Source organism: Aricia agestis, chromosome 7 (genome assembly GCF_905147365.1).
Source record: "Aricia agestis chromosome 7, ilAriAges1.1, whole genome shotgun sequence".
NCBI lineage: Eukaryota > Metazoa > Arthropoda > Insecta > Lepidoptera > Lycaenidae > Aricia > Aricia agestis.
Window position 1 is genome coordinate 18,025,753 of NC_056412.1, and position 24,034 is coordinate 18,049,786.

The 24,034-nt window shown below is 36.5% G+C and overlaps 2 protein-coding genes across 2 annotated transcripts in view; both read left to right on the top strand.

Moving 5' to 3' along the window:
• The window catches only part of LOC121728684, a 43,138-nt gene extending 32,872 nt beyond the window's left edge, over nucleotides 1-10,266 (top strand). The window contains exons 8-12 of the mRNA XM_042116912.1: nucleotides 1,117-1,310; nucleotides 7,448-7,568; nucleotides 8,682-8,871; nucleotides 9,315-9,457; nucleotides 9,691-10,266. Coding sequence (XP_041972846.1) covers nucleotides 1,117-1,310; nucleotides 7,448-7,568; nucleotides 8,682-8,871; nucleotides 9,315-9,457; nucleotides 9,691-10,224 — 1,182 coding nt within the window. The 3' untranslated portion in view covers nucleotides 10,225-10,266. The remainder of the gene's footprint in view (nucleotides 1-1,116; nucleotides 1,311-7,447; nucleotides 7,569-8,681; nucleotides 8,872-9,314; nucleotides 9,458-9,690) is intronic.
• Nucleotides 10,267-14,487: 4,221 nt separating this feature from the next.
• LOC121728905 (nose resistant to fluoxetine protein 6-like) overlaps nucleotides 14,488-24,034 on the top strand; it is a 35,902-nt gene continuing 26,355 nt past the window's right edge. Inside the window, exon 1 of the mRNA XM_042117231.1 lies at nucleotides 14,488-14,877. Coding sequence (XP_041973165.1) covers nucleotides 14,505-14,877 — 373 coding nt within the window. The 5' untranslated portion in view covers nucleotides 14,488-14,504. The remainder of the gene's footprint in view (nucleotides 14,878-24,034) is intronic.

A 24,034-nucleotide genomic window follows, 5' to 3' on the forward strand; every position in this document is an offset into this window, starting at 1 on the left:
TGATCGACTTAACTCACTGATTGGCAGAGGCTAGTAAAAAGCAAGTAAAAAGCTAAAGTTAAAGCTTAGTTTGGATCACAGATCTAGCAAGGTTCGCGCTCTGAGCTTACGTTTTGATGCATAGGCACATATTAGTTGTCATATTGCTATACTGTGGCATAGGTGACGTTGCCTTAGCGTGCTTGTGAGTTAAAGTCCTAAAAGTAAAATCAATCACACTTACCACAGATATAATACAGACAATAATAGTCATATGGAGTTTTGCTCCAGCCAGATGCAGTCTTGTATGAATATTGTCTACTGTTTATTATTTATATTGTGGTATTGACAGGACACTCGAATATTAAGTACAGTTTGACTTGTGCTTAGTATATATCTGAGTTTATTTTGTTGAATTATGCATGTCACATGCAACATACATCTTAATTTATGTTCTTAACGTATCGTCATAATTTATTATGAAGACTAGGATACAGAGGCAGAGGTTTTCATATAACTCTATTATTATAGGCTTCCTATCATCCAACAATTTGAGGGATCCCAGTTCTTATGATGTATTATAGTCTTTGGATAGTATAATGGACTGCAAGGGCGGAAACTACTAAATATTATGTAGCTACTATGTTCAGGCTTCCCTCTGAAGCAGAGCCAGCCCAACCTTGGAGAATTCACAAAATCATGTCTTTTAAGTGCCAGCCACAAACTAAAAAGTAAAAGACATTATCAATTGGCAATAAGAATGTAACGTACTGTATCTGGGTCCTTACCCAATGCTTCTTATAAGCATTACTTTATTCCTCTATGGCATTACGTTAATTTAATCAAGTGGCCCAAACCTTTTGTAAATTGAAATAATTTTTAATTTCGTACTATTCAATTATTGATTGCTTTGACTAGATACTATAACGACCCATACAATAACCCATATCTATTACATTATCATTACTGGTTGATATTACCTTTTACTTGTTAAACTTATATGTATTCTGTGCTTTTACTTCTGTACTTTTATGACCAACTTAAGATTTCATTGGTAGTGCAAAGTTTTGTTTTCAAAATATTTGCATATACTCGTATAAATAAACGTTCTTATACAACCAAAATCTTGTATTCCAGTGCGCTCCTCAAACCCACCAACTGGCTCTGGACCTGCAGCTCACTGTCCTGGGCGGCATCATTATCTGGGCGATTCAATCCGAGGTCTACCTGGCTGGAGCCGTCATGCCCGCCCTGCATTTGCTGTCGGGGTACTGGAGGTACACCACGTATAGAGACCACCGTCTGACATCGCTAGCGTATCAGGGAGTAAGGTGGGTTATAACTTATAACCTAGTTCAGTGTTTCTCAACCTGTGGTCTGCGGGCTCCTGGAGGTCCGCGAGTATTTGTATGGTGCGCGGTGTCATGTCAGCTGCTTTTTTTCACAGTGAGCTCTCTATAGAGATGGAACCCACACATTATGTCTCTAAGGTATGATCACTTCTTTATGTTCACCAAGAATAATCTATCCTGCTATGTACAAAATGACGCCCTCAACTTTTCGTTTTCCTGGGATTACCAGGATTAAAAGTATCCTATGTCCTTCAAGGCACTTCAAGTATCATAACCATGTTTCAGCCAAATCGTTTCACCGGTTCGGGCGTGAAGAGGTAACAGACAGACACACTTTCGCATTTATTAGTACGGATATTATGGATAGTATATTGGATATTTTTTTTTTATGAAATAAGGGGGCAAACGAGCAAACGGGTCACCTGATGGAAAACAACTCCGGCGCCCATGGACACTCGCAGCTTCGGAAGAGCTGCAGGTGCGTTGTCGGCCTTTTAAGAGGGAATAGGGTAATAGGGGAGGGTAGGGATGGGAAGGGAAGAGAATAGGGGAGGGTAGGGAAGGGAATAGGGTAGGGGATTGGGCCTCCGGTAAACTCACTCACTCGGCGTGAAACAGCGCTTGCGCTGTTTCACGCCGAGTGGTTTTCTGTGAGAACGTGGTATTTCTCCGGTCGAGCCGGCCCATTCGTGCCGAAGCATGGCTCTCCCACGTATCATATATCCGATAGCATGTAATCCTCTAACGTCAATTACAGTACGTAGTACGTAGTATAGCAGTGGCTATTAGTGTATCAGCGATGTGATTGTGTATTGTTCGCTCAGCAGGAATTAGATTTCGAGTTCACGATAATATTGTGCACTGAGAAATTCGGAGGATAGCACTATGAGAACTACTACATAAGGGAAACATAACCTGAAGTACAGTCATATACAGACACTTCTACAGGGTGTAACAAAACTAAGTGATAGTAATTTAGAGTATGTATGATACCTTGTACAGAGTTCACTGTAAAACTAACCGTGGTCGAAGGCTGCAGTCTTGCAAAATTCACTCGCTGCGAATTATTTGCGCAACTTTGTATATTTTTTTTTGACAAACTAACACTCATTAAAAAAATAACATGAAATATTATTATTGCGTATAATATAAGTAATAGCCAGTTATTTTTTTTAAGTTCATATATGTGGATAATGTTAGGTAAATCAAGCGTTAAAAACAGCTCTTTCGTGCCCAATGTCATTTCGAGTTGTGTTTGTGCGCTTAGTTTATGGCAATAAATAATATAATTTAAAAATCTATTCAGCGCATAATGAGCTCAACATTCTCGTCTTCAAAATGCGCTGATTAGTTTTTTCTAATTATCTTTCATTTTCTTAATCAAGAGGTCACAATTTCATCAAAATTCTCTGTTTTTATCTCTTAATAAACGGGTTATTTCATAAAAACTATGCATCGTAAGTATGTAATAATTAGATTATTTTGATTCCAAGAGTTCCAATAAAGCAAATACAAAAAAAAACCACCTAAATCACCTTACTCCAACAATAATAATAATCTCAAAAGACCTACAAAAAAAGGGTTTATAAACTAGAATTGCAAGGGAAATTCCTTAGTGGCCACTGCACGGCCGGAGCGTTCAGACGTGTGGTCCACGGCGAATTTAGACTGACCCTCTCGCTCTAATTTTGCTCTCGCTCTAACGTAGGTTGCGCACTGTTGTGAATCTAAAAGTTGCTCTACTTTATTATTTTATGTACTTATATAATTTTTTGAGTGTTTTGTAAATATTAGTATTTTAACTGTAGTTTTTGTAAATATTTGTGTTTCTGTACCTAATACTTTTGTAAATATTTGATTTCAATATGGATCGTAAACGTTGTAAATATGCTTGTACGAAAAAAAAAATACTAACGCGTCCACGTCTTCTGCCGCAGACGCTGCCGTTCAGGCAAAGTAATTTCTGCAAAGAGTCGTTACATAGACTTACGTGTATATTTTGCGAAACAAATAAACAATAATATTGTGTTTGCCTAACTACTTCTTAAAGCATTATAATAAACTTACTTTACATAAATATAAGGCGTATGTATTGTTTTAACCTTAAAAATAACGCTTCCTACTCACATATAGGCGGGGAGCCTATAAGTGTGAGTATGAAGCGTTATTTCTCCCCACACTCATAAGCTATTACGCTCCACTATTATATAGTTTTTTATGTCGGGGATAACAAAACACACAAAAACAATGATTCACCGATTTCAATGATAATAATCATTTTTGGTAAAGTACTCGTTGAGATAACAACGTTCAGGTTTCAATCGTATCTAACATATAATAACGTTCATAATATATTACTAATTAAAACCTCAAAAATCAACTATAATTGTAACTTTTAAAATATATTCATTACAAAATCGATTTATATTATTGTTATACAGTCAAACTTTCGTTTAGTAAGTAATAAGTCTGTTATTTAGGTAAGTAATTATATGTCATATACTTACGTCACAATATTAAAAAAGGTCTGATTTTTCAATCTTCAGATAATTTTTAACTGAGGAATAAATATGACGCTTTGACAGGTTTTGTATGAAAAAAATGTCAAAGCGTCAAAATAATTCCTAAGTTAAAGGTTATCTGACGATTAAAAAACCTTTCACCACTTCCTGGTAAGTGCCGAATAGGCTATCCACCACTCAACTTGACAGATGAAGTATGAAGAATCTGTCAAAAAAGCTGTGAATAGCCTATTCGGCACTTTAACAGAAAGTGGTGAAACAGGCCATAGGCTATTTTTCTGGAAAAATGTACGGTTTCCGTGAAATTCCTAAATTACGCGGGCGAAGCCGCGTGGAACATCTAGTTTAACATATAACATAGACCACGGGCGTAGCCAGGTTTAGGGGGTTCAAACCCCCCCCCCCCCCCCGAAAAGTTAAGATATTAACATTCATAAAATTAAAATAAGGACAGGCGTGCGGCATATATCATTTATTACTACAACACGGTCAAATTAACTAGACGCACGGTTTAATGACGTCGTTATAGAGTTCGCATGTTATTTATAAATTTCGATGCGTCAAGTTAATTTGACCGTGTTGTAACTATTGCACTAAAAACAATTTCATCCATCAACCATCTCTATGAAGAAGTAAAGGTGTTGCTCGAAGAAAATGGTGGTATACTGCTTATGCCACGTATCGTCGGGAGGCAGACAAATCGCTCTAACATTCCTGCGTCGGATATATCCACGTATTACAAAATAAATTTATTCATCCCATTTCTCGACTATACAATTCAACAATTGTTTGAGAGGTTTACAAAGCACCGTAAAGTAGTATCGGCACTATCTGGTGTCTTACCGTCAAATTTAGCGGCCGGTTGTGAAATTGAAGAGGCATTTTGTATGTATTCAGTAGTGCTGCCTGAAAAAAGTACACCTGTCTTTAAAGCAGAACTTGAAGTGTGGAAAGCAGCTATGACTCTCACCTCCCCTACTCCAAAATCAGCTTTAGAATGTTTGGATAAGTGCGACAAAAAACTGTATCCAAATATTTACACATTGTTGCAAATATTGGCTACCTTACCTGTTTCCACCGCTACCCCAGAAAGTTCTTTTTCAAGCCTTGGCTTGAAAAAGACCACGGCTTGGCTCTCATGAACATTCACTATGGGATAGAAATTGATACGAATGAAGTAGTGGATGTATTTAAAAATAAAAACAGAAGATTAATTCTGTAATGCGTACCTACATAATAATATAACAGAATATTTTTTTTAGCGTATATTATCCCACTGCTGCAGTGGGACAATATGCGCTAAATAAAAAAACTGTTTGTTTTTTGCATATTTAATATTTTTCGTATGAATGTAATTTTACTCCGGGGCACTTGGAAGTAGGTACACAAAAACTTATTTTTATAGCACAGACGTCTTGCTGTAGTATAGCTTTTCTTGCAAAGGCATTTTTAAATCCTTGGCCGGTTCCAGAGGATTGTAGGTTAGTAACTGACCAAAGTCCCGCCCCGCTATCCCCTGCGTAACCATTGATATCTCAAATGTTTTATATTTCCTATTACTATTTAGGAAATGTGTTTAATATAATTAATTTTACACATTTCCGTGCAAGTATAGGAATTACATACATTTCCTAGGAATTGTATACAATGACAGATTACATACATTTCCGGTAACATATAATATATACTATTAAAAACCGGGCCGTATTAATACCCCTTGATATGCAACAGAAACTAATATTGAATAATACTTAGTAGAGCAACTTTCCGACCGTGTCATGTCGGTAGGGTGAATGCGGGGACTGCGGGGAGTCCGGGTACAGATGCTCGGTGCGTGGACTGGCCGTACGCGATTCTTATATTATGCACCAGAAGACTAGGAGCGTGGCTCTTGACTCAGAGGTCGTGGGTTCGATTCCCGCGTTGGAAACGTGTTATTTCCAAGTTTGGTTAGGACAATGCAGGTTGATCACCTGATCTGACAAGTAATAATAATAATAATAATATCTATGGACGCTTCACACCACGTCAGTCTGGCCCCGTGCTAAGTACCTAAAGGACTTGTGTTACAGGTACCAGACAACGGAAATATATTTAATACTTTTATACACATATTTAATACACATCCAGACCCGGGAACATTGAAAACTTTTTGTTCCGTCGGCGGGATTCGAACCCGCGACCCCCGGCTTGAGCTACCAACGCGCTCAACTCAACAAGTAAGATGATCCATGCGTCGGATGGGCATGTAAACAGTCGGTCCTGCGCCTGTTCTCTCGCCAGTCGTGTCGGTCTTCCGTCCCACTGGGTTATGAGAGTAAAAGGAATAGAGAGTGCTCTTGTGTACTGCGCACACACTTGGGCACTATAAAATTACTCCTGCGTACCTGGCCTGGTTTCAATGAAACCGGCCACCGTCACCGAAACCGGTGTGGGAGTTACTATTATTACTTTATTTTATTTATAGTACACCTTGACACTCGACAACAGCCTGCAACCAATTCTGGTATGTCCACACTGTGCACTTTCGACATCTTCAATTTTCGTCATCAACTGTCATATTGGCGCATTCAATAATTGAATGCGTCAAGGAACTCAATGCCAATATTGTCATTTTTTTAAGTTTTGGTTACGGTCAGAGGGCATGCGTCGCGGGCATGCCTCACGTTCGCTGTTGACTGCGCTATAACGCATGCCCTTGATGAATAGAAAAAGGCACAGTGTCGACAAAGCAATCGCCCTGTTGTCAAAATGATTGAACCCATTTTGATGATGTATCTTGTATTTATTTGGTTTATAATGATGATATTGTTCTTATAAGCATTACGTTAATCAAGTTGCCCAAACCTTATGTAAATTGAAATAATTTTTAATTTCGTACTATGCAATTATTGATTGCTTTGACTAGAGATAAGAGCGTCCGTGGCCTAATGGGCAGACCTTCGGTTCGCACTCCTAGAGGGTGCAGGTTCGAACCCGGGTGGAGGCGTGTACCTATGAGACATTTACTGATCTCAAGTACATAATACGGACGCTCGTACGGTGAAGGAAAACATCGTGAGGAAACCCGCACATAGTTGGTCCCAGACGTATTGACTAGTTCTTTCCTCTGGACTAGGCCGACTATGATGCGAGAATGCCGAATGCGCTTGGGCAACCATACGGACATTTAAAAATCTTGTCCCAGGCACTGCAGTATTTGAGGAGTGGTTACTTCGCTCTGAAAAATACTGTATAAATCATCCACAACGGATGTAAAGGCCTAGTTTTTAGTTTTGACTAGATACTATAACGACCCATACCATAACCCATATCTATTACACTATCATTACTGGTTGATATTACCTTTTACTTGTTAAACTTATATGTATTCTGTGCTTTTACTTCTGTACTTTTATGACCAACTTAAGTTTTCATTGGTAGTGCAAAGTTTTGTTTTCAAAATATTTGCATATACTCGTATAAATAAACGTTCTTATACAACCAAAATCTTGAATTCCAGTGCGCTCCTCAAACCCACCAGCTGGCTCTGGACCTGCAGCTCACTGTCCTGGGCGGATTTATTTGGTTTATAATGATGATATATTGTTACAGTGTGAGTCAACTGTATCGGACGGGTACGTTGAGCTACACGTCCACCTTCGCTCGATGTACTCCATACCTAATCGGCCTCAGCTTAGGAATCATGCTTAGAAAACCACAGAAAATTGGTAAGGTAAGTTAATTTTGAAGTGAAACCTCGGAAAAATGGAAAAGTAAGTTTATTTTGCAGTGACAACCTCCGAAAATTTAAAAGGTGTGTTTTTTAAGAGAATAATAATTATTAAGCGGTCATGTGCACTTTTTTTGGACTGATTAAAATTTTTAAAACTCGCGTTAGGTTAGGACTTAGGAGTCAGTCACTCGTGATGGTCGAAAAATCGTAAAAAAGAGTATAACTGTTACTAATAACATTATAGATTACTAAACTTGCAACTAGCAAGTTAGTAGTTTTATTATTATTATTATTATTATTATTATTATTAGTAAACAAAATATATTAACTTTAGTAATACAATAATAAATTTGATAAACATAATATTTAAAACTGAAAGCCCAAAAGTCATATTTTTTCATTGATTTTATATTACCTACTCATTACGATAATTTTTTAATGCTTACTAAACCGTTTTGAGTAAGTACTTAATTTAAAATAAAATTACAAAATAATTTTACATCCTCGTTAATTCAAATAAGCGTTATTTTGATATAATATTTGAGACCTTAAAAATAATATTAATATTTTATTATAATAACAAATAATAATAATAGTAAAATTCTTTTAAATATTTCATTTTTACAAAATAAATTTGCGCATTGTTTTTGACGAGGTCACACAGTAGATGCAATTATTTGGTTTCTTAATATTTCCATAATGGTGGAATAATTTATATTATATTATATTCTATAGCCCAGCCGTAGAACAGACAAAATCCGACTCACACACACTATAATACAGCTCGGTCATGTAACAGGAAGAAATTTTTGACTCGTAATAATTATCATTGACCGTCTATAAGGGTTGACTTTGAACATCGCACGCCTTCAATCTAATTGTCAAATTAACTGTTCAATAAAATTGAAGCGTGATATTGCAAAATCAATAATTGATCGTCTAGGGGCCGACTTCCAGCAAGGTCAATAACCACTAGTGCCTCATCTCCCTATTTTGACTGTAACCTTCATTTACATCTCCTACTTACCCTACGAATAATAAAAACTATTCTTACCGTTAACTGGCTAGTCTGTGGCGCCCTCTACTTTTTGACTATAACCTCTTCCCTTGCAGTTCCTCCTGACTCTGGGCTGGCTGGTCTTTGCTGTGCTCTGGGGCGGCGTGCTCTGGGCGGGCGCGGACGCAGGCGATCTACAGTACAGATATGACGTCACATTTGCGGCGCAGTACGCGACGTTCGCTCCGCTCGCCGCCGGCCTGTCCTTCGCTTGGCTCATCTACACCGTGCACAATGGATATTTTAGTGAGTATCTTAGATAAAATCAATAATTAAAAAAAAACGATATTAATTAGTATTTCCTAACTGTGAAACCACCTTTCCAACAAAAAAGAGAATCATAGAAATCGGTGCATAAACGACGAAATTATCCGCGAACAAACATAAACAGAAGCATAATATTATACCTGTATAGTCTATACTATAGAACTACATGGTAAAATTGAAAAACCTATGCCTACACTAATGTTTACATGCGAATGTGCCTCTGTCTATCCGCCTGTGTGTTGCTTTATGCTTAAATCGTTGAGCCGATGGGTATACTTGGAACCCCGGGAAAGGACAAAATATGACGGTTTTTATTGCGGAAAAATGCACGATCACCGAATAATATTTTTTTGCGCAAACAAAGTTGCCGGTAACATCTAGTTTTATACTAAAATCTTAACCTGTATTTGTATTCTTTGCAGGTATTCTTGCCAGTTTACTAAGTAGCCGACCGCTTCTCTTCATAAGTCGAATTTCTTACGGTCTCTACCTTACACAATTTATAGTGTTCCTAACTAACTCGGCGATTGTGAAAACTTCCAGAGAATTCACTATTATTTCCCTGGTAAGAATTTCAAACTATCTTATTGAATGGTTCTAGGTAATATTTATTTCGGACATTCTTTGCCGTCTTAAAACTTGTGTTAAAGAAACTTTGCAAAACCAAAAGAGGATTAATGATATTATTTTAAACACAATTTAGTAATTAAATATTGAGAAAATTTAATCTAATCGAGAGTACCTATTAGCGATTTTGGACAATAACATAATTATTATAATTGCTTTTTTTTGTTGCAGTTTGATATTCACGAGATATCAACGATACTCTCCATATCCATTATTCTGACTATCCTTTTCATAATACCTCTTCAGTCGCTCCCACGAATTTCATTCACATTTAAAAAAGAAGATGAAAGTGAGAACCAAGAAGAATCCGAGCCCGCAAGCGAGACAGAAGAAAAAGAGGAGGAAAGTAAACCTGAAGTGAACAACGTAAAAGAAGAAAGACATACGAGAAACTCTTTCATGGCTCACAGAGAAATATTAGAGGAGATACCGGAGGCTGATGTAGAATACGAGGAGCAGAGAGACGTGAACGAAGGATTAGAGGGAATCGTCGAGGAGGAGGAGGAAGATGTGGAAGAGGAAATGATGGAGAGGATCGAGGATGAGGAATTAGAGGTGATCGAGGAAGAAGAGGGTGGGGAGGACTATTGGACGGAGAGAGATGAGAGCCATGGATACTCGAGATACAACCAAGACTCGGAGGAGTGGGAGTGGACTGACAGGAACGACGGTACCGGCCCCCAGAGATACCGCTACACCAGATAACGAATGTGTTATTTATTCTAAATAAATCGATATTATTTATAACGCAGCACTAGCATTTTAACACTAAAGCAATATTTATAACCCTAAAATCCATAAAATTTCCAAGGCAAACTAAAAAATCTCATTGCTATATTGCAGAGAATATCAAATCGAAGTCAATAAATTATTTTGTAAATACATATTTTATGACTTATAATAACAGTTCTTTTGCAGTATCACATAACATAAAATTAATTTGACCGACCGGTTAGACCAGGAACGACGTGTTGCGCAAAAAAACCTAGGTTACCAATAAAGTGGTAAATATTCTAGACGCATTTAATCGCTAAATTCCGAGCTTTGGAGCGTCAAATTTATAATGATGTTCAATATAAGTTCAATATTTTATGATTATGTTCAAACAACCATATGTATGCAGGTCGATCGTTCCTCCTTCCGTGAACATACGACCTTCAGTATGTTGCAACGAATGGGAAATATAAAACACCTTCGTACATAATATTGCTGAAGATATTTTGAGACGAAATTTAAGCAGCACCTTTAGAAACTAGACAAATAATCTCATCATTATATATACGGCATATTTTATACGAGCTTTTGCCCGCGGCTTCGCTCGCGTTAAGAAGTATTATTATATAGAAACTTTCATCCCCTATTTTAACCCCTTAGGGTTGGAATTGATCAAAATACTTTCTTAGCGGATGCCTACGTCATAACATCTAGCTGCATGCAAAATTGCAGCCTGACTCGTCCAGTAGTTTGGGCTGTGCGTTGATAGATCACCATGTCAGTTAGACCTTTGAGTTTTATATATATAGATTTTTCCAAATACGGCAGGAAAACAAGGAAATGGATCGCTAATCGATCTACGTCTTTGGACGGAAGGCGGGTTGGCTATATTACTTTATGGTTTTTTAATAGGTAAGCATTGGGTTTATGGGTGAAGTCAAACGAGCGTAATTTTGTGAATAATATATCTTTTCATACAAACCATGACTAACATACTTTTAGACGTGGGAGCGTCATGCTTCGGCACGAATGGGCCGGCTCGACTGGAGAAATACCACGTCCTCACAGAAAACCGGCGTGAAACAGCGCTTCCGCTGTGTTTCGCCGAGTGAGTGAGTTTACCGGAGGCCCAATCTCCTACCCTTTTCCCTTCCCTACCCTCCCCTATTTCCTTCCGTACCCTCCCCTATTCCCTTTTGTACCCTCCCTTATTCCCTTCCCTACCCTCCCCTATTACCCCTTAAAAGGCCGGCAACGCACCTGCAGCTCTTCTGATGCTGCAAGTGTCCATGGGCGACGGAAGTTGCTTTCCATCAGGTGACCCGTTAGCTCGTTTGCCCCCTTATTTCATAAAAAAAAAAAAAAATTAATCAGGACTTTCGTATGAAACTGAATGCAGCAGAATTTCTGCCAGCCGAAATTCTGCTCACAACTCACAAATTACCCTCGTTTGGCTTCACCCTATGTGTTAAATATCATTATTCATTATATGTATTATTTAACTACTTAAAGACGGAGAAGTTTGCGTCGCACTCTAAGTAAAATATTCATCTCATGTATGCGACTCTCCTCTCAATGCCAGTAAGACAAACGTAGAGATGTTTTTGGAGTGCAACAATTATTTTTCTAGACGTCTTCCTCTCTTCTCTCTTCTTGGGAAATATTTTTTTCTCTATGGACGCTTCACACCACGTCAGTCTAGTCCCGTGATAAGTACCTGAAGGACTTGGAAATATATTTAATACTTTATATTTATTATATCATACATAATTATATTTAATAGGTACACATCCAAGACCGAGGAACATTGAAAACTTTTTATTCCCGCGTCGGCGGGATTCGAACCCGCGAACCCCGGTTTGCGCTTTCAACGCGCCACCAACTCAGCCATAGAGGTTGTCAAAAATTCACAAATTCTGTGATTAATTTTTTTAGATCCATAGTTCCATACTAATATTATAAGTGCGAAAGAGTCTGTCTGTTACCTCTTCACGCCGAACCGCTGAATCGATTTTGTCGAAATTTGGTATGGAGATACTTTGAGTCCCAGGAAAAGACTATAATAATAATAATATAATAATATCTATGGACGCTTCACACCACGCCAGTCTGGCCCCGTGCTAAGTACCTAAAGGACTTGTGTTACAGGTAACAGACAACGGAAATATATTTAATACTTTTATATTTATACTATACATATATTTAAGATTTTTATTATATCATACACATATTTTATACACATCCAGACCCGGGAACTTTTTGTTCCGTCAGCGGGATTCGAACCCGCGACCCCCGGCTTGAGCTACGAACGCGCTCACCACTGAGCCACAGAGGTCGTCAAAGTTTTATATAATTTTATAAAACCATAGTTTTATATAATTTGAGAGCGTCATAAAATATAAGTTGTAAGGCTTCGTCCACATTTGTATTATTTGCGCGATCAGATCTCTGATCAGAAGATCTACGTCGCGTATCATCGAAGCGTATCAAAATGGGGATTCGCCCCGATCGCTAATAACCGCGTATCTGATAAGTGTTACGATACGAGTCAGGTACAAATACGCGCATTATCGGCAGAATGATCTAATAGGCGTCCACACTATGATACGCATACTTGATACGGCGCGATGATCGCAACGGAGATCTGATCGGAGATCTGATCGCGCAAATGATACAAATGTGGACGCACCTTAAGAAGATTTGACAATTCAACAACACGTTATCATTACACATTTAAAAAACCCTACCGGACTTTGTCGTATCATCTCAAACGGATGTCCTCTTTCCATGAAATATAGTACTCGAAACCGCATCAAAATCATCACAGTCATATTATCATTATTGACATTAACAATTAGTATGTGCGATGATTATTTTTGGTGCCGTGGAAAAGCCTCTTCGGTACAGTCAACGAAAACATACGATGGCAATTTTTCAAAATTTATTTGTTTTATGAATTACTGCAATAATGACGTGAAGTAAATAAATTCATACAAGTAATATATATTGTAAAGAAAATGATTGATATCTCCTGGAAAATGTACAGCTTAAAGTTTAGTTGTGATTTTTTTAGTCACTGTTTTCCGAAAAAAAGTTATTCACGTCCGGTTTTTGAAGCTTTTTTGACAGAAGTTTCACTGACAGCGCTTTTGACTACAAGGCATTATTTGAACGTGGCGAGAAAAGGAACTGAACGCTTCTATCATACAAAAACGACATTTTTGACATGTGTTTGACAGTTCTCCTTTACCAGCCGCGCTCCCGTCAATGTCACCCACGTTCAATTAAAGCCTTGTCGAACTGTAAGTGATAATACTTTAGGGAGTGTATGGGTCCCCTTTATAGAGTTAGCTATGAATTAAACTTTTCTAATTATTCACCTTTGCATGGGAAAATTCATGACGCCGAGGCGCCGGACTGGGGCCATACAAATCACAAAAAATTTTGCTAGTTTAACAGTAAACTCTATATAACACAAGGGACACATAAAAACTTATCATCACTCAGTTTTGTTACACCTTGTATATATATTGAATAGAAATACCCCATTCAAAAACCCTCTGTTACCAGGCGTTAGTAAGTTTAATTAAAAAAAACCTTTATTTACGTGTTAATTAGCATGCATGAGGTGAACATACACGCTGGGGTTTCACATGGATGTCCAAATTTTGACGTTGAACTAAGAACTTCGATACACGTGTAAACCTTGAAGGACCAAAAGGGTAGCCCACACGTGCTCGACAACCGGAAAAACTAGAAAGGGTCAAACTAAACTATTGCTATCTTAAATATACGCATTACTTTACCGAAAATTATGCAAAACAAGGAGTTAAATCCTTAATTTAAATACCTCTATTTAAATACGTTAGTCTCATGTGGTAATTTTCCATAGGTTAAAACGTTTTGGTGTGAAGAGGTAACATACAGACTGACAGACAGACGACACACTTTCGCATTTATAATATTAGTATGGATATTAGTATGGATGATTATGTTTATGTTTATCGGGGAACCCCAGGGCACATAGTATGGATATGGATAAGATGAGACTCCAATATTGCCGTGAAATAACTATTTAATCTTTTTTGAGGTGACGCAGCTAATTTTAGATTAATAACAAATATATTTTCGTCGACTGTACAATAGAGAAATGGTTTCTCGCAACACGTCACAATGAAACAATACGGTAACAGGACAGTCAAGGTATTATTTTCATCGAGCGAGCCATCAGCCTTCAGTATGCCAGAGCGAGCGGCGCGCGCGCACGCAAAATGTTAACTCTCGGCGTTTGCTTCGCGCTCCTTAGCGCAGTTAGCGCCGAAAACGAAAATATTACTTTAGGCGCCAAGGACTTGGTCAGGTTATACCGTACTGCGCACACGCTAGGCGTTAGTGAGAGCATACTTTCTAAAATCTCCGAAAAGTTGACTTCCGAAAAGTCGGATTTCGCGTACGGCGACTCCGATGGGACCGTCAGAATAGACGCTGTGGACGAATCTCCGGATTATGCGTCCTCCGTGGTCCTGGCCAGCGATTTGCTGTCCCTCAGCAGTGCAGTGGCCAACGTGAAGGCCGAGGCCTGCAAGGAGCAGGGCTACAGGTTCCTGGACGGACTGATCAAGAACCAGCGATGGGCGCTGAAAAGTAAGTGGACATATTTTATTATAAAGGTATGCTGCAGTCATCTACCATCGCCAGCAGAGGTAAATACGATATTTGCAATGAGAATACCAAGTATGAAAGATCCACTTAACTTGAGGTTTAACAAACAACTTGCAGATTAAAAACAATTTGAATGTAATTTTTGAACGCGTTGACCTAGGTCTCGAAATGGGCTAGTTTCAGTTACAACATATTATAAATTACAATATAAACAAGTATGATTTACTTTTACCATTCAAGTAGTATATTTTTTGAGTGCAAAGACACTAATTGGATCTTAAAATCGTTGGACTAAAATTTTATTGACATATTAAATAAATTAAATTGAATATAAAACACTTTTGTGGGGTCTTTCAGTGGAATCTTTTAATTTTAACAATGTAAAGAAAATGGTATATGCTATCGTTCTGTTATTAAGATTTAAGTAAAGCCACATAATATAGCAATAGAATCTAATAACTGTATATTTATATAATAACCTAACTGTAAATGTAACGTTTTACAGTTAGGTTGAATGCTTTATTGACGAATTTATGAATTTGGTAACTCATTTTTTTATCAATTTCGGTTTTCGGTAACAAACCGAAATTGATAAACAGACGACACAATGATATTAATATGTTATTAATTTATCAACCTCTACAAAAGCGTGAATATTAAATTGATTTCAGGTCACAAATCACAATATTAACGGAGAGTACGTGCATTCTCGTTTATTTTGTTACATGCAGACGTTAGCAGAATATAACGTCAAACAATGTTTGCCGAGATTTAAAATGTTTTTTTTTTTATTAAATAAGGGGGCAAACGAGCAAACGGGTCACCTGATGGAAAGCAACTTCCGTCGCCCGTGGACACTCGCAGCATCAGAAGAGCTGCAGGTGCGTTGCCGGCCTTTTAAGGGGTAATAGGGAAGGGAATAGGGGAGGGTACGGAAGGGAATAGGGGAGGGTACGGAAGGAAATAGGGGAGGGTAGGGAAAGGAAAAGGGTAGGGGATTGGGCCTCCGGTAAACTCACTCACTCGGCGAAACACAGCGGAAGCGCTGTTTCACGCCGGTTTTCTGTGAGGACGTGGTATTTCTCCGGTCGAGCCGGCCCATTCGTGCCGAAGCATGGCTCTCCCACGTCTAAATGTAAGAATATTATGTAGAGTTTTATGAATAAATATATCAAAATAATTAAAAAAATAAAAGGTTTTTGAGGACAATAATTTATATTTGATTTTAGACGTAAGAAGTCAGTGAATTATATAGCAAACGTCCAAATGGCTTACCGGATTTGGTAAATGTAGCGTTGTTGCGACTTGCGACATGTTCGTCGTTCGATTTGTAAGCATTTAAGATTCGTTCGCATGATTCACTGCCTTCTTAACCTAAATCTATATAAAGTAGAGATCGCCCAATGGTCAAAATTCGACCATATTTAATTATCTTCTTCTTTTGGCTCCTCGTTTAAAAAGTATTGTCTATATTTTGAGATATAATAAAAAAACAACAATTCATTTTTAATTTGACAATATACTTCAACCAAAGGAGTATAATTCGCACATACCCACTACTACTATCTTTTTGAATGACAAGCCTATAGGTACATAGGCTTGTCAGTTGTCATTCAAAAAGATGGTAGTGTGCACATTGCAGTGTGTGTAATGTTTTATTGGTTAAAAAAATGTATGATAAAAGCATAATATAATATAATAATAGCTCGATGCACTCCTTCACCATATCTATACTAATATTATAATTGGGAAGAGTTTGTTTGTTTGTTTGAACGCGCTAATCACAGGAACTAATGGTCCGATTTGAAAAATTCTTTCAGTGTTAGATAGCCCATTTATCGAGGAAGTGTTTTTTATGTGGAAAAACGTGGGAAGTTATATGAAAGGGCTTATCTCACGAACTACTAGAGCAATTTTTCTGTAATTTGGCAGAGATAATTGTAGTATTGAAATATTCGTGGTAAGTCCACGAAAGGTTTATATTAGAAGGGAAATGATACGAAATTCACCGGGTCGTCTAGTAGAACATAAAGGGTGGATTTTTCCGCAAAGATTGTTGAACTAACTAGAGCCAAGTGCTAACATAATAAAATCAGTGTTATTAGTATTTAATGATAAATTTACACGATTATTTTTCCGACCCAAATATCGACCAATAGAATTGCACCATTCGACGTCACGTGGTACAACCTACATGGTATTATACTGATAATTTTTTGAAAATTTTCTCTGGTAGTTGCTATATATAAAAGACAAACACGTCAAACTGACAGGTTGAATTCAATTGTGTCTCATGGTGCAATTATATTGGCCGACATTTGGGACGGAAAAATAATCCCCCGAATACCACACGAGCTTCAAAATTATCTGGCATTTCCCTCAAGGTTCCCTGCAAACAAATAAAGTCGTCAAGTTTTTCAGGTTAAAAAATCACGAGCGCGAAGATCCTTCATTTGTTTGCAACGAACCTATCGGGAAATATCCGATAATTTTGAAGCTCTTGTGGTATTATAAGTGATAATATTATGACAATCACTGGGTTGGTTAGGCTAATGTAAATATTACAAAATTTTGGAATTTTTATGCTTTTGGCTGATTGCTTATTGTTTTTATATGGGATAACGATATTCTAAAAATCCAGGATCAATATCGAGTTATAGCTAAGGGGTTGAAAATGGAGACTGCTTCGAGAAATAGTTGGTATCGCCGAGTAGCTTTTTTTGACTTGGCGAGCGTAGTACCGTGCGGCGTGCTACACAGATTATATAAAAATAATAATTATTTTATGTCAAGCGCAAACAAAGCGCTCAGTATTGTGATTATATTATTAGTGAAATAATCACGAATTACATACTATAAGAACTAATAAGTATGCAATATCTACAATAGTGTCAAACATGTTTTATTTGCTATTGCAGATTATATTTTGACAAGCATACAAGGAAATTCATGTAAATATAGAACATTGTTTTATCATTGACACAAAAGGTCTTAGCGGAGCTAATCCCAAAAATAAATATATATGCCCAGACGTGATTACGACTTGACGAAAATTATTTTTAGTTCAAAAAAATTCAAAGTCATTTCCTTTTAAATATTGTAAGTACCTTCTACATCTGTTTTAATAAGTTAATAAGTCTATTATGATTGGTCAAAGAAAGTTTCGAATGTCATGTTTACACTCAATTTTATTGGACATATTTTGTAATCGAAGTTATCATCATAAGGACGAAAACAGGGGAATTAGTTAAAATTTAAAGTTATAGCTCAATGCAATTCAAACTGTTTATGCTTACCAAGTTCACTACTTTTCGCAAAACTGTAATAATTTATGATAGTATGATCTTGGCATTATTTTACACAATGATATTCTATATATTATTATGAATTATGAATTATGAATTATGTTACTATTTTAGAAACTCATTGATTTTACATGAAAATGTTTTTGTGGGAACAATATCTAAAGAAAGACTTGACTGTACTTGGCTGGGCGTTATCATCGTTAGAACAATCTAGAAAAAGTATTCAATGCTAATAATTACTTTTCATTCATAAGGCCTTGTGTGAATCACTTACAATATTATTTGGCAGGCTGCAACGTACATTGACGAAATAAACACACTCCTTTTTATAGTTTCATCCTCCTTGACCCTTGAGTCGTCCACCGTACATTTTCCACGTAACTCGACTCTGCCACGCACGGTGAAATTCTGGAATAAACTGTCGCCAGTAGTATTTCCTGACCATTACGACCTGCAAACCTCCAAGAAAAGAGAGTATTCCCTCTTAAAAAGCAGGTAACGTACTTGCAACTCTTTTGATGTTGCGAGTGTCGACATGGGCGACGTAACCAGATTTAGCACCATGATTGTGAAGTCATTAGTACACCCGATCGAGATTAACCATGGGCAATCATAGACGAATATGTTCGTACCAACGTAAAAAGGCCGGATTAGTTTTTTTTGTTTGTAGAGGTTATAATATTATATTGTTACTTGGCTTACCATATCAGACGAAAACTTGTGTTATCGTAAATATTATGGAACAAAAAAAATGAATCCCGCTATGAAGCTTGACCTTAGCCGATTTTACTACGACACACAAACATGTTATTATTATCATCATCTAAAATAGAATATTTTAAATTTAGAAAATATATTAATTTTTACTGCCTTTTCCGTAGTAGACTCAAGTAAAAACAGGCCAAATTCCATTAAAATTAGTTATGTGGTTTAATTAAGTTTAATCAACAACACAAGTCCTCGTTGACTACTGGACCCTAAAACGGAAAGTATTCAATGAGAGACGGATTAAAATAACTTAATACAGTAGTATGAAGATGATAGCGGCAAGAGAATACGTAGGTATTACAATTTAAAGATCTATGTCGCGACAAGTACTACTTGTCTTGTACTTGTCAAGTAGAATCTTGCGGAAATCGTACATTTTACCGTAATAAAAAGGATAAAGAGCAAAGACCTTTGTCCTTTTCATGGCCTACTCTACATACAGCTGTGACAAATTTTATCGAAATCGGTCCAGTAGTTTTGAAGCCTCTCCCTAACCAGCTGATTTTTTTGTATACTGATAGGTTACAATCTTATGTCAATGGTTAATAGTTATAAAATATAATAATTTAAGAGTAACATTGTCCTATAAATAGAACAATCCATATTTTAGGACTAGTTTAGGACCATCAAATCGAATTTATATTAAATCCTTTCTATCTCTGTCAAGCTGCCACTTTCGGGATTTTTCGCAGAGGAAATTGTTGTTCGTGTTATCAAAATGAAGCTACTCACGAAAAATTAATTTGATAGTAATAAAAAAAGAATATTCTAGGGAACCTCTACGATAGCTATGTCCACACTATGCGCTTTCGTCTTCAATTTTCGACTGCACTATAACGTATGCTCTTGGCGCACAGAAAAAGGCACAGTATGGACAAAGCTTAAAAGATACCTTCGTTTCATTACACTTGAAAATGTTGAGTCAGCGGAGTTATAATTTCGTTACCATTGAAGTATAAATGGTGTAATTACCAGCCTTGTGATTTTCCTACAGACGTCGGTAAACTATGATTTTTTTCATCATTTTCCGGCTTTGGTTATGGAAATACTTACAAATAAATCCAGTAATAGACGTTTCATTGTGCCTACCGGAGGAGATAAAATTCATACTTTATTCTTATATTATAAATACGAAAGTGTGTCTGCCTGCCTTTCTGTCAGTCTGTCTAATTACCCCTTTAGGCTGAACCATTGAGATACTATTTATAAGGGAGAGCCTTATATCGGTTATATAAGCGTCAAAAGCGTGTAATGTTATGTCCTACCTACTAGGACATAACAAAGGAGTCGGTCTGCATATTTCATGTAGTAAAAGTGTTAATAAAGTTTTTAGTGAACATTTTATGCTAGATATTGTTGAGTTTTGTGGTTCTGCTAAATAATAAACCATAAGAATGTCCAAAGAGTGCCTCAAACACGTGGGTTTAAGAGGATTCCACACCGCCATTTTTTCCATACAAACGTTGTCCCCTGTTTCCTCCCTGGATAATGCTAGTAGAGTTATAATTTTTTTCCTGAATATCTACGGCCACTAATACAATGTCCCTATGTTTTCTTTTTTTTCATAATTTAATTATTAAATAAGATATGAACGTTCAAAAACCCAAAAAAATGGCCAGATTTTCCACTGTGTTCAAACGTCCAGAAAACAGATTTGGATAGATTATACAAAAAAAGCAAAACATAGGAACACAGCTCAAGCCTTTTTTTAATCTTTAATGAAAAAAGTACTTAAATCGGTTAAGTTTTGGAGAAGGAATCAGGGGACAACGAATCGTTGATTTTCTGGATTTTCTGCAGTTGTCTCTATCGCGTTCTGCGGTATAGACTTGAGGTAAGGGAGACAGCTATAGATATTACACGTACTTTTTTTTCATTTCTCTAGCCGCTGTGGTATCCTCTTAACATTTAACACGTAAGTTTTGAACAACGAACAACGGCTTTTCAATCGGTATTTTTGTAAGCTAAAAGATAATTTATAAGTTTAATAATCCCTTATTCGTGCTATATAAGGCATAAGTGCTAAAAATGTCACATCATTTAATAATTTGACTACAAAAATTGCATAACTTTTTACGTGTGCATACGGATTCTTATTTTATTTTATTTTTATTTTATTTATTGATAAAGTACAACCACATCGTATACATTTTTTTACTTACAACTAAAATAACAATTGGTATTATATCTGATGTACACGACAGCTACGGTGTACATAGCATTAATAACAATATTATGTATGTATTCTTATATTAAAATTTCAACAAAATAATTTAAACTTAAACAAATGAATCTGTTACCTTTTTAGAAAAAAAAAGTATTTATCATTATACACATCTAGATCTTTGATACTATTAATTTTATTATATTGAGTAAATATTTTAGCCATCGGAGATTGTAACCCAAGATTGGTTTTGCGGGGAGGTACATAGAAAGTCTTAGTTATTTTTTTTCGAGGATATTTGTATGGTACATTCAGTGTTATACGACCATGAAGACTATTGCATTTAATTTTCCCATTGATAATTTTATACAGAAAGCATAAGTCCAATAATGTTCTTCTATTTTTTAAGGTGGTCATAGCAAATTTATGCAAACGTTGTTCATATGGTTGCCGATGTGAAAATCCGCTAGTGCCATATGCTAGATATCTAGTAAAAGCTCGCTGTATGTTTTGAATTCTCTGAGAATGCACTACATAATAAGGACTCCAGACTATACTACCGTATTCAAGGTGGCTACGGACCAGAGCATTGTATAATAGGACTTTAGTTTGGAGCTGCTTAAATTTTTTAGAATTTCTCTTAACAAAACCAAGCATGCGGGCTGCTTTTGCTAAGATGCTATCATAATGTTTAGTAAATTTTAATTTGCTATCCACAATTACGCCTAGGTCTTTAATTTCGCCTACCTCTTTTACAGTGGTGCCATCGATATCATATTTAGAAGCTACAGGTTTTAATTTTCGCGAAACTTTTATGTGGAAACATTTATTTGCGTTGAGCGTCATGTTATTAGAATCACACCAAGATTTTATTTCATTTAGATCCTTTTGGATTAGAGCGACGTCACTATGGTTTTTAATAATTTTGTATATTTTTAAGTCATCTGCATATAAAGATTTCTGACAGTGTTTTATTCGGGATGTAATATCATTAATAAATAGTAAAAAAAGTTCAGGACCCAAATGAGAACCTTGTGGAACGCCTGACTCTGCGTAATATGTGCGAGACACAAAACCGTTTACAACTACATTTTGCGGTCGATTTGAAAGATATGATTAGAACCACTCCAAAAGAGAACCCGTTAAGCCAAATTTTCTAAGTTTTTGTATTAGCTGACGATGATTCACCTTGTCAAATGCGCTACTAAAATCGGTATATATCGCATCGATTTCGTCACCATTGTCTACATTTTCGCATAAATCGGAAATATATGGCACAAGATTAGTCAAAGTCGAACGTCCATTTCGGAAACCATGTTGATAATCAGACAAACTAGCCTCGGTGAAAGAAGTGATCGTTGGTAGTATTGTAGCTTCAAATAATTTTGAAAAACATGAGAGAATGAAAATAGGCCTGTAGTTGTATATATCTGCTTGGCTTCCCTTTTTATATTACTTGAACTATAGTTTATCTTAGAACTTAGATTCTTATTACTTGAACTATAGTTTATCTTAGAACTTAGATTCTTATTACTTGAACTATAGTTTATCGATATCATGAACTAAATGACTTTCTTTTCTGGATTATAATGTACTTCGAAATAATCGACAAATAGAAATATGTATTCAAGAAAACAAACGCACACTACTTGTATGAAAATAAGCACAAAATGGCCACGCGATGACGGGCTAAGATGACATCTATACTATAATTATACTTTATCTATGGGCTGAACCTATTTTGCTGGGTATGAACTTATGGAGATACTTTGAGCCGGGAAAGGGCATAGGATACTGTTTATGCTGGAAAAAATTACGGTTCCCGCGCAATTTAATATTGTTACAAATAGGAAGGAGTGACCGTATAATATGACATCTATTTGTTATTTTGAATGAAATTTAAAACTTTAAGAGCCGGAAAAATAGCTTTGAATTTGCAATACTTATTTAAAAGCCAAAGGTGAATGCCCAAAAAAGTATGGACCAAAAACCCGTAATCGATTCAATCCATTTATATGTGGCATAGTAGACTACATCTACCGGATCCCAAATACAATGTTCTATTTGGATTAAACAATCACCAAGTACTTTAAAAACGATCGTAACCAATTGACTTTTCTTATAGGACTCTATGATATTTAGGACGACATGATGCTACAAACGATATTGTGACGATTAGTACGTAGTAAAAACACATTTATATTTGTCTACTGATTCTTATATTCACGTATTTAATATTAAAACATTTATCATTTTTTTGTCTGAAAGTATAGAATGTCAGATTGGTACAGAAATGGTATGATCTGTACAATTTATTTTTAACGATTATCACGTCATGATATCAGTTAACTATCCACGTCTTTTCGAAAATAAAAGGGCAAACGAGCAAACGGGTCACCTGATAGAAAGTAATTACCGTCACTCATGGACACTCGCAACATTAGTAGAGCTACGGGTGCGTTTAAGAGGGAATACGCTTTCTTCCGAAAAACGTACGGTGACATCTCTTTTTAAAGTTCCGTAGTCAACAAGGAAGTCTTTTAGTTTCGGTCTGTCCGTCCGCCCGTCTGTCTGTCCGTCTGTCTGTCCGCGGACCGCGGTTTTGCTCGGAGACTATAGGACCAACAAAGCTGTAATTCCGCATGAATGCACATATTAATGATGCCGACAAAATTGTATATACGATCTTTTAAAAAATGTTTAAGGTTAGTACCTCTCCTACACGTATTTTAGCGGGGATAAATTTTTTTTTCGCGTCCACCCCACCGTGTGAGGTGTCGTTGGATAGGTTTTTAAAAATATTATGAGTATTACATATCATTTTCCGATTTAGAGATGTGAAATATGAAGTTTTAAAGTAGAAAAAAATATTTTAGGGTCCTGCAGTGTCCCCCCTTCTACC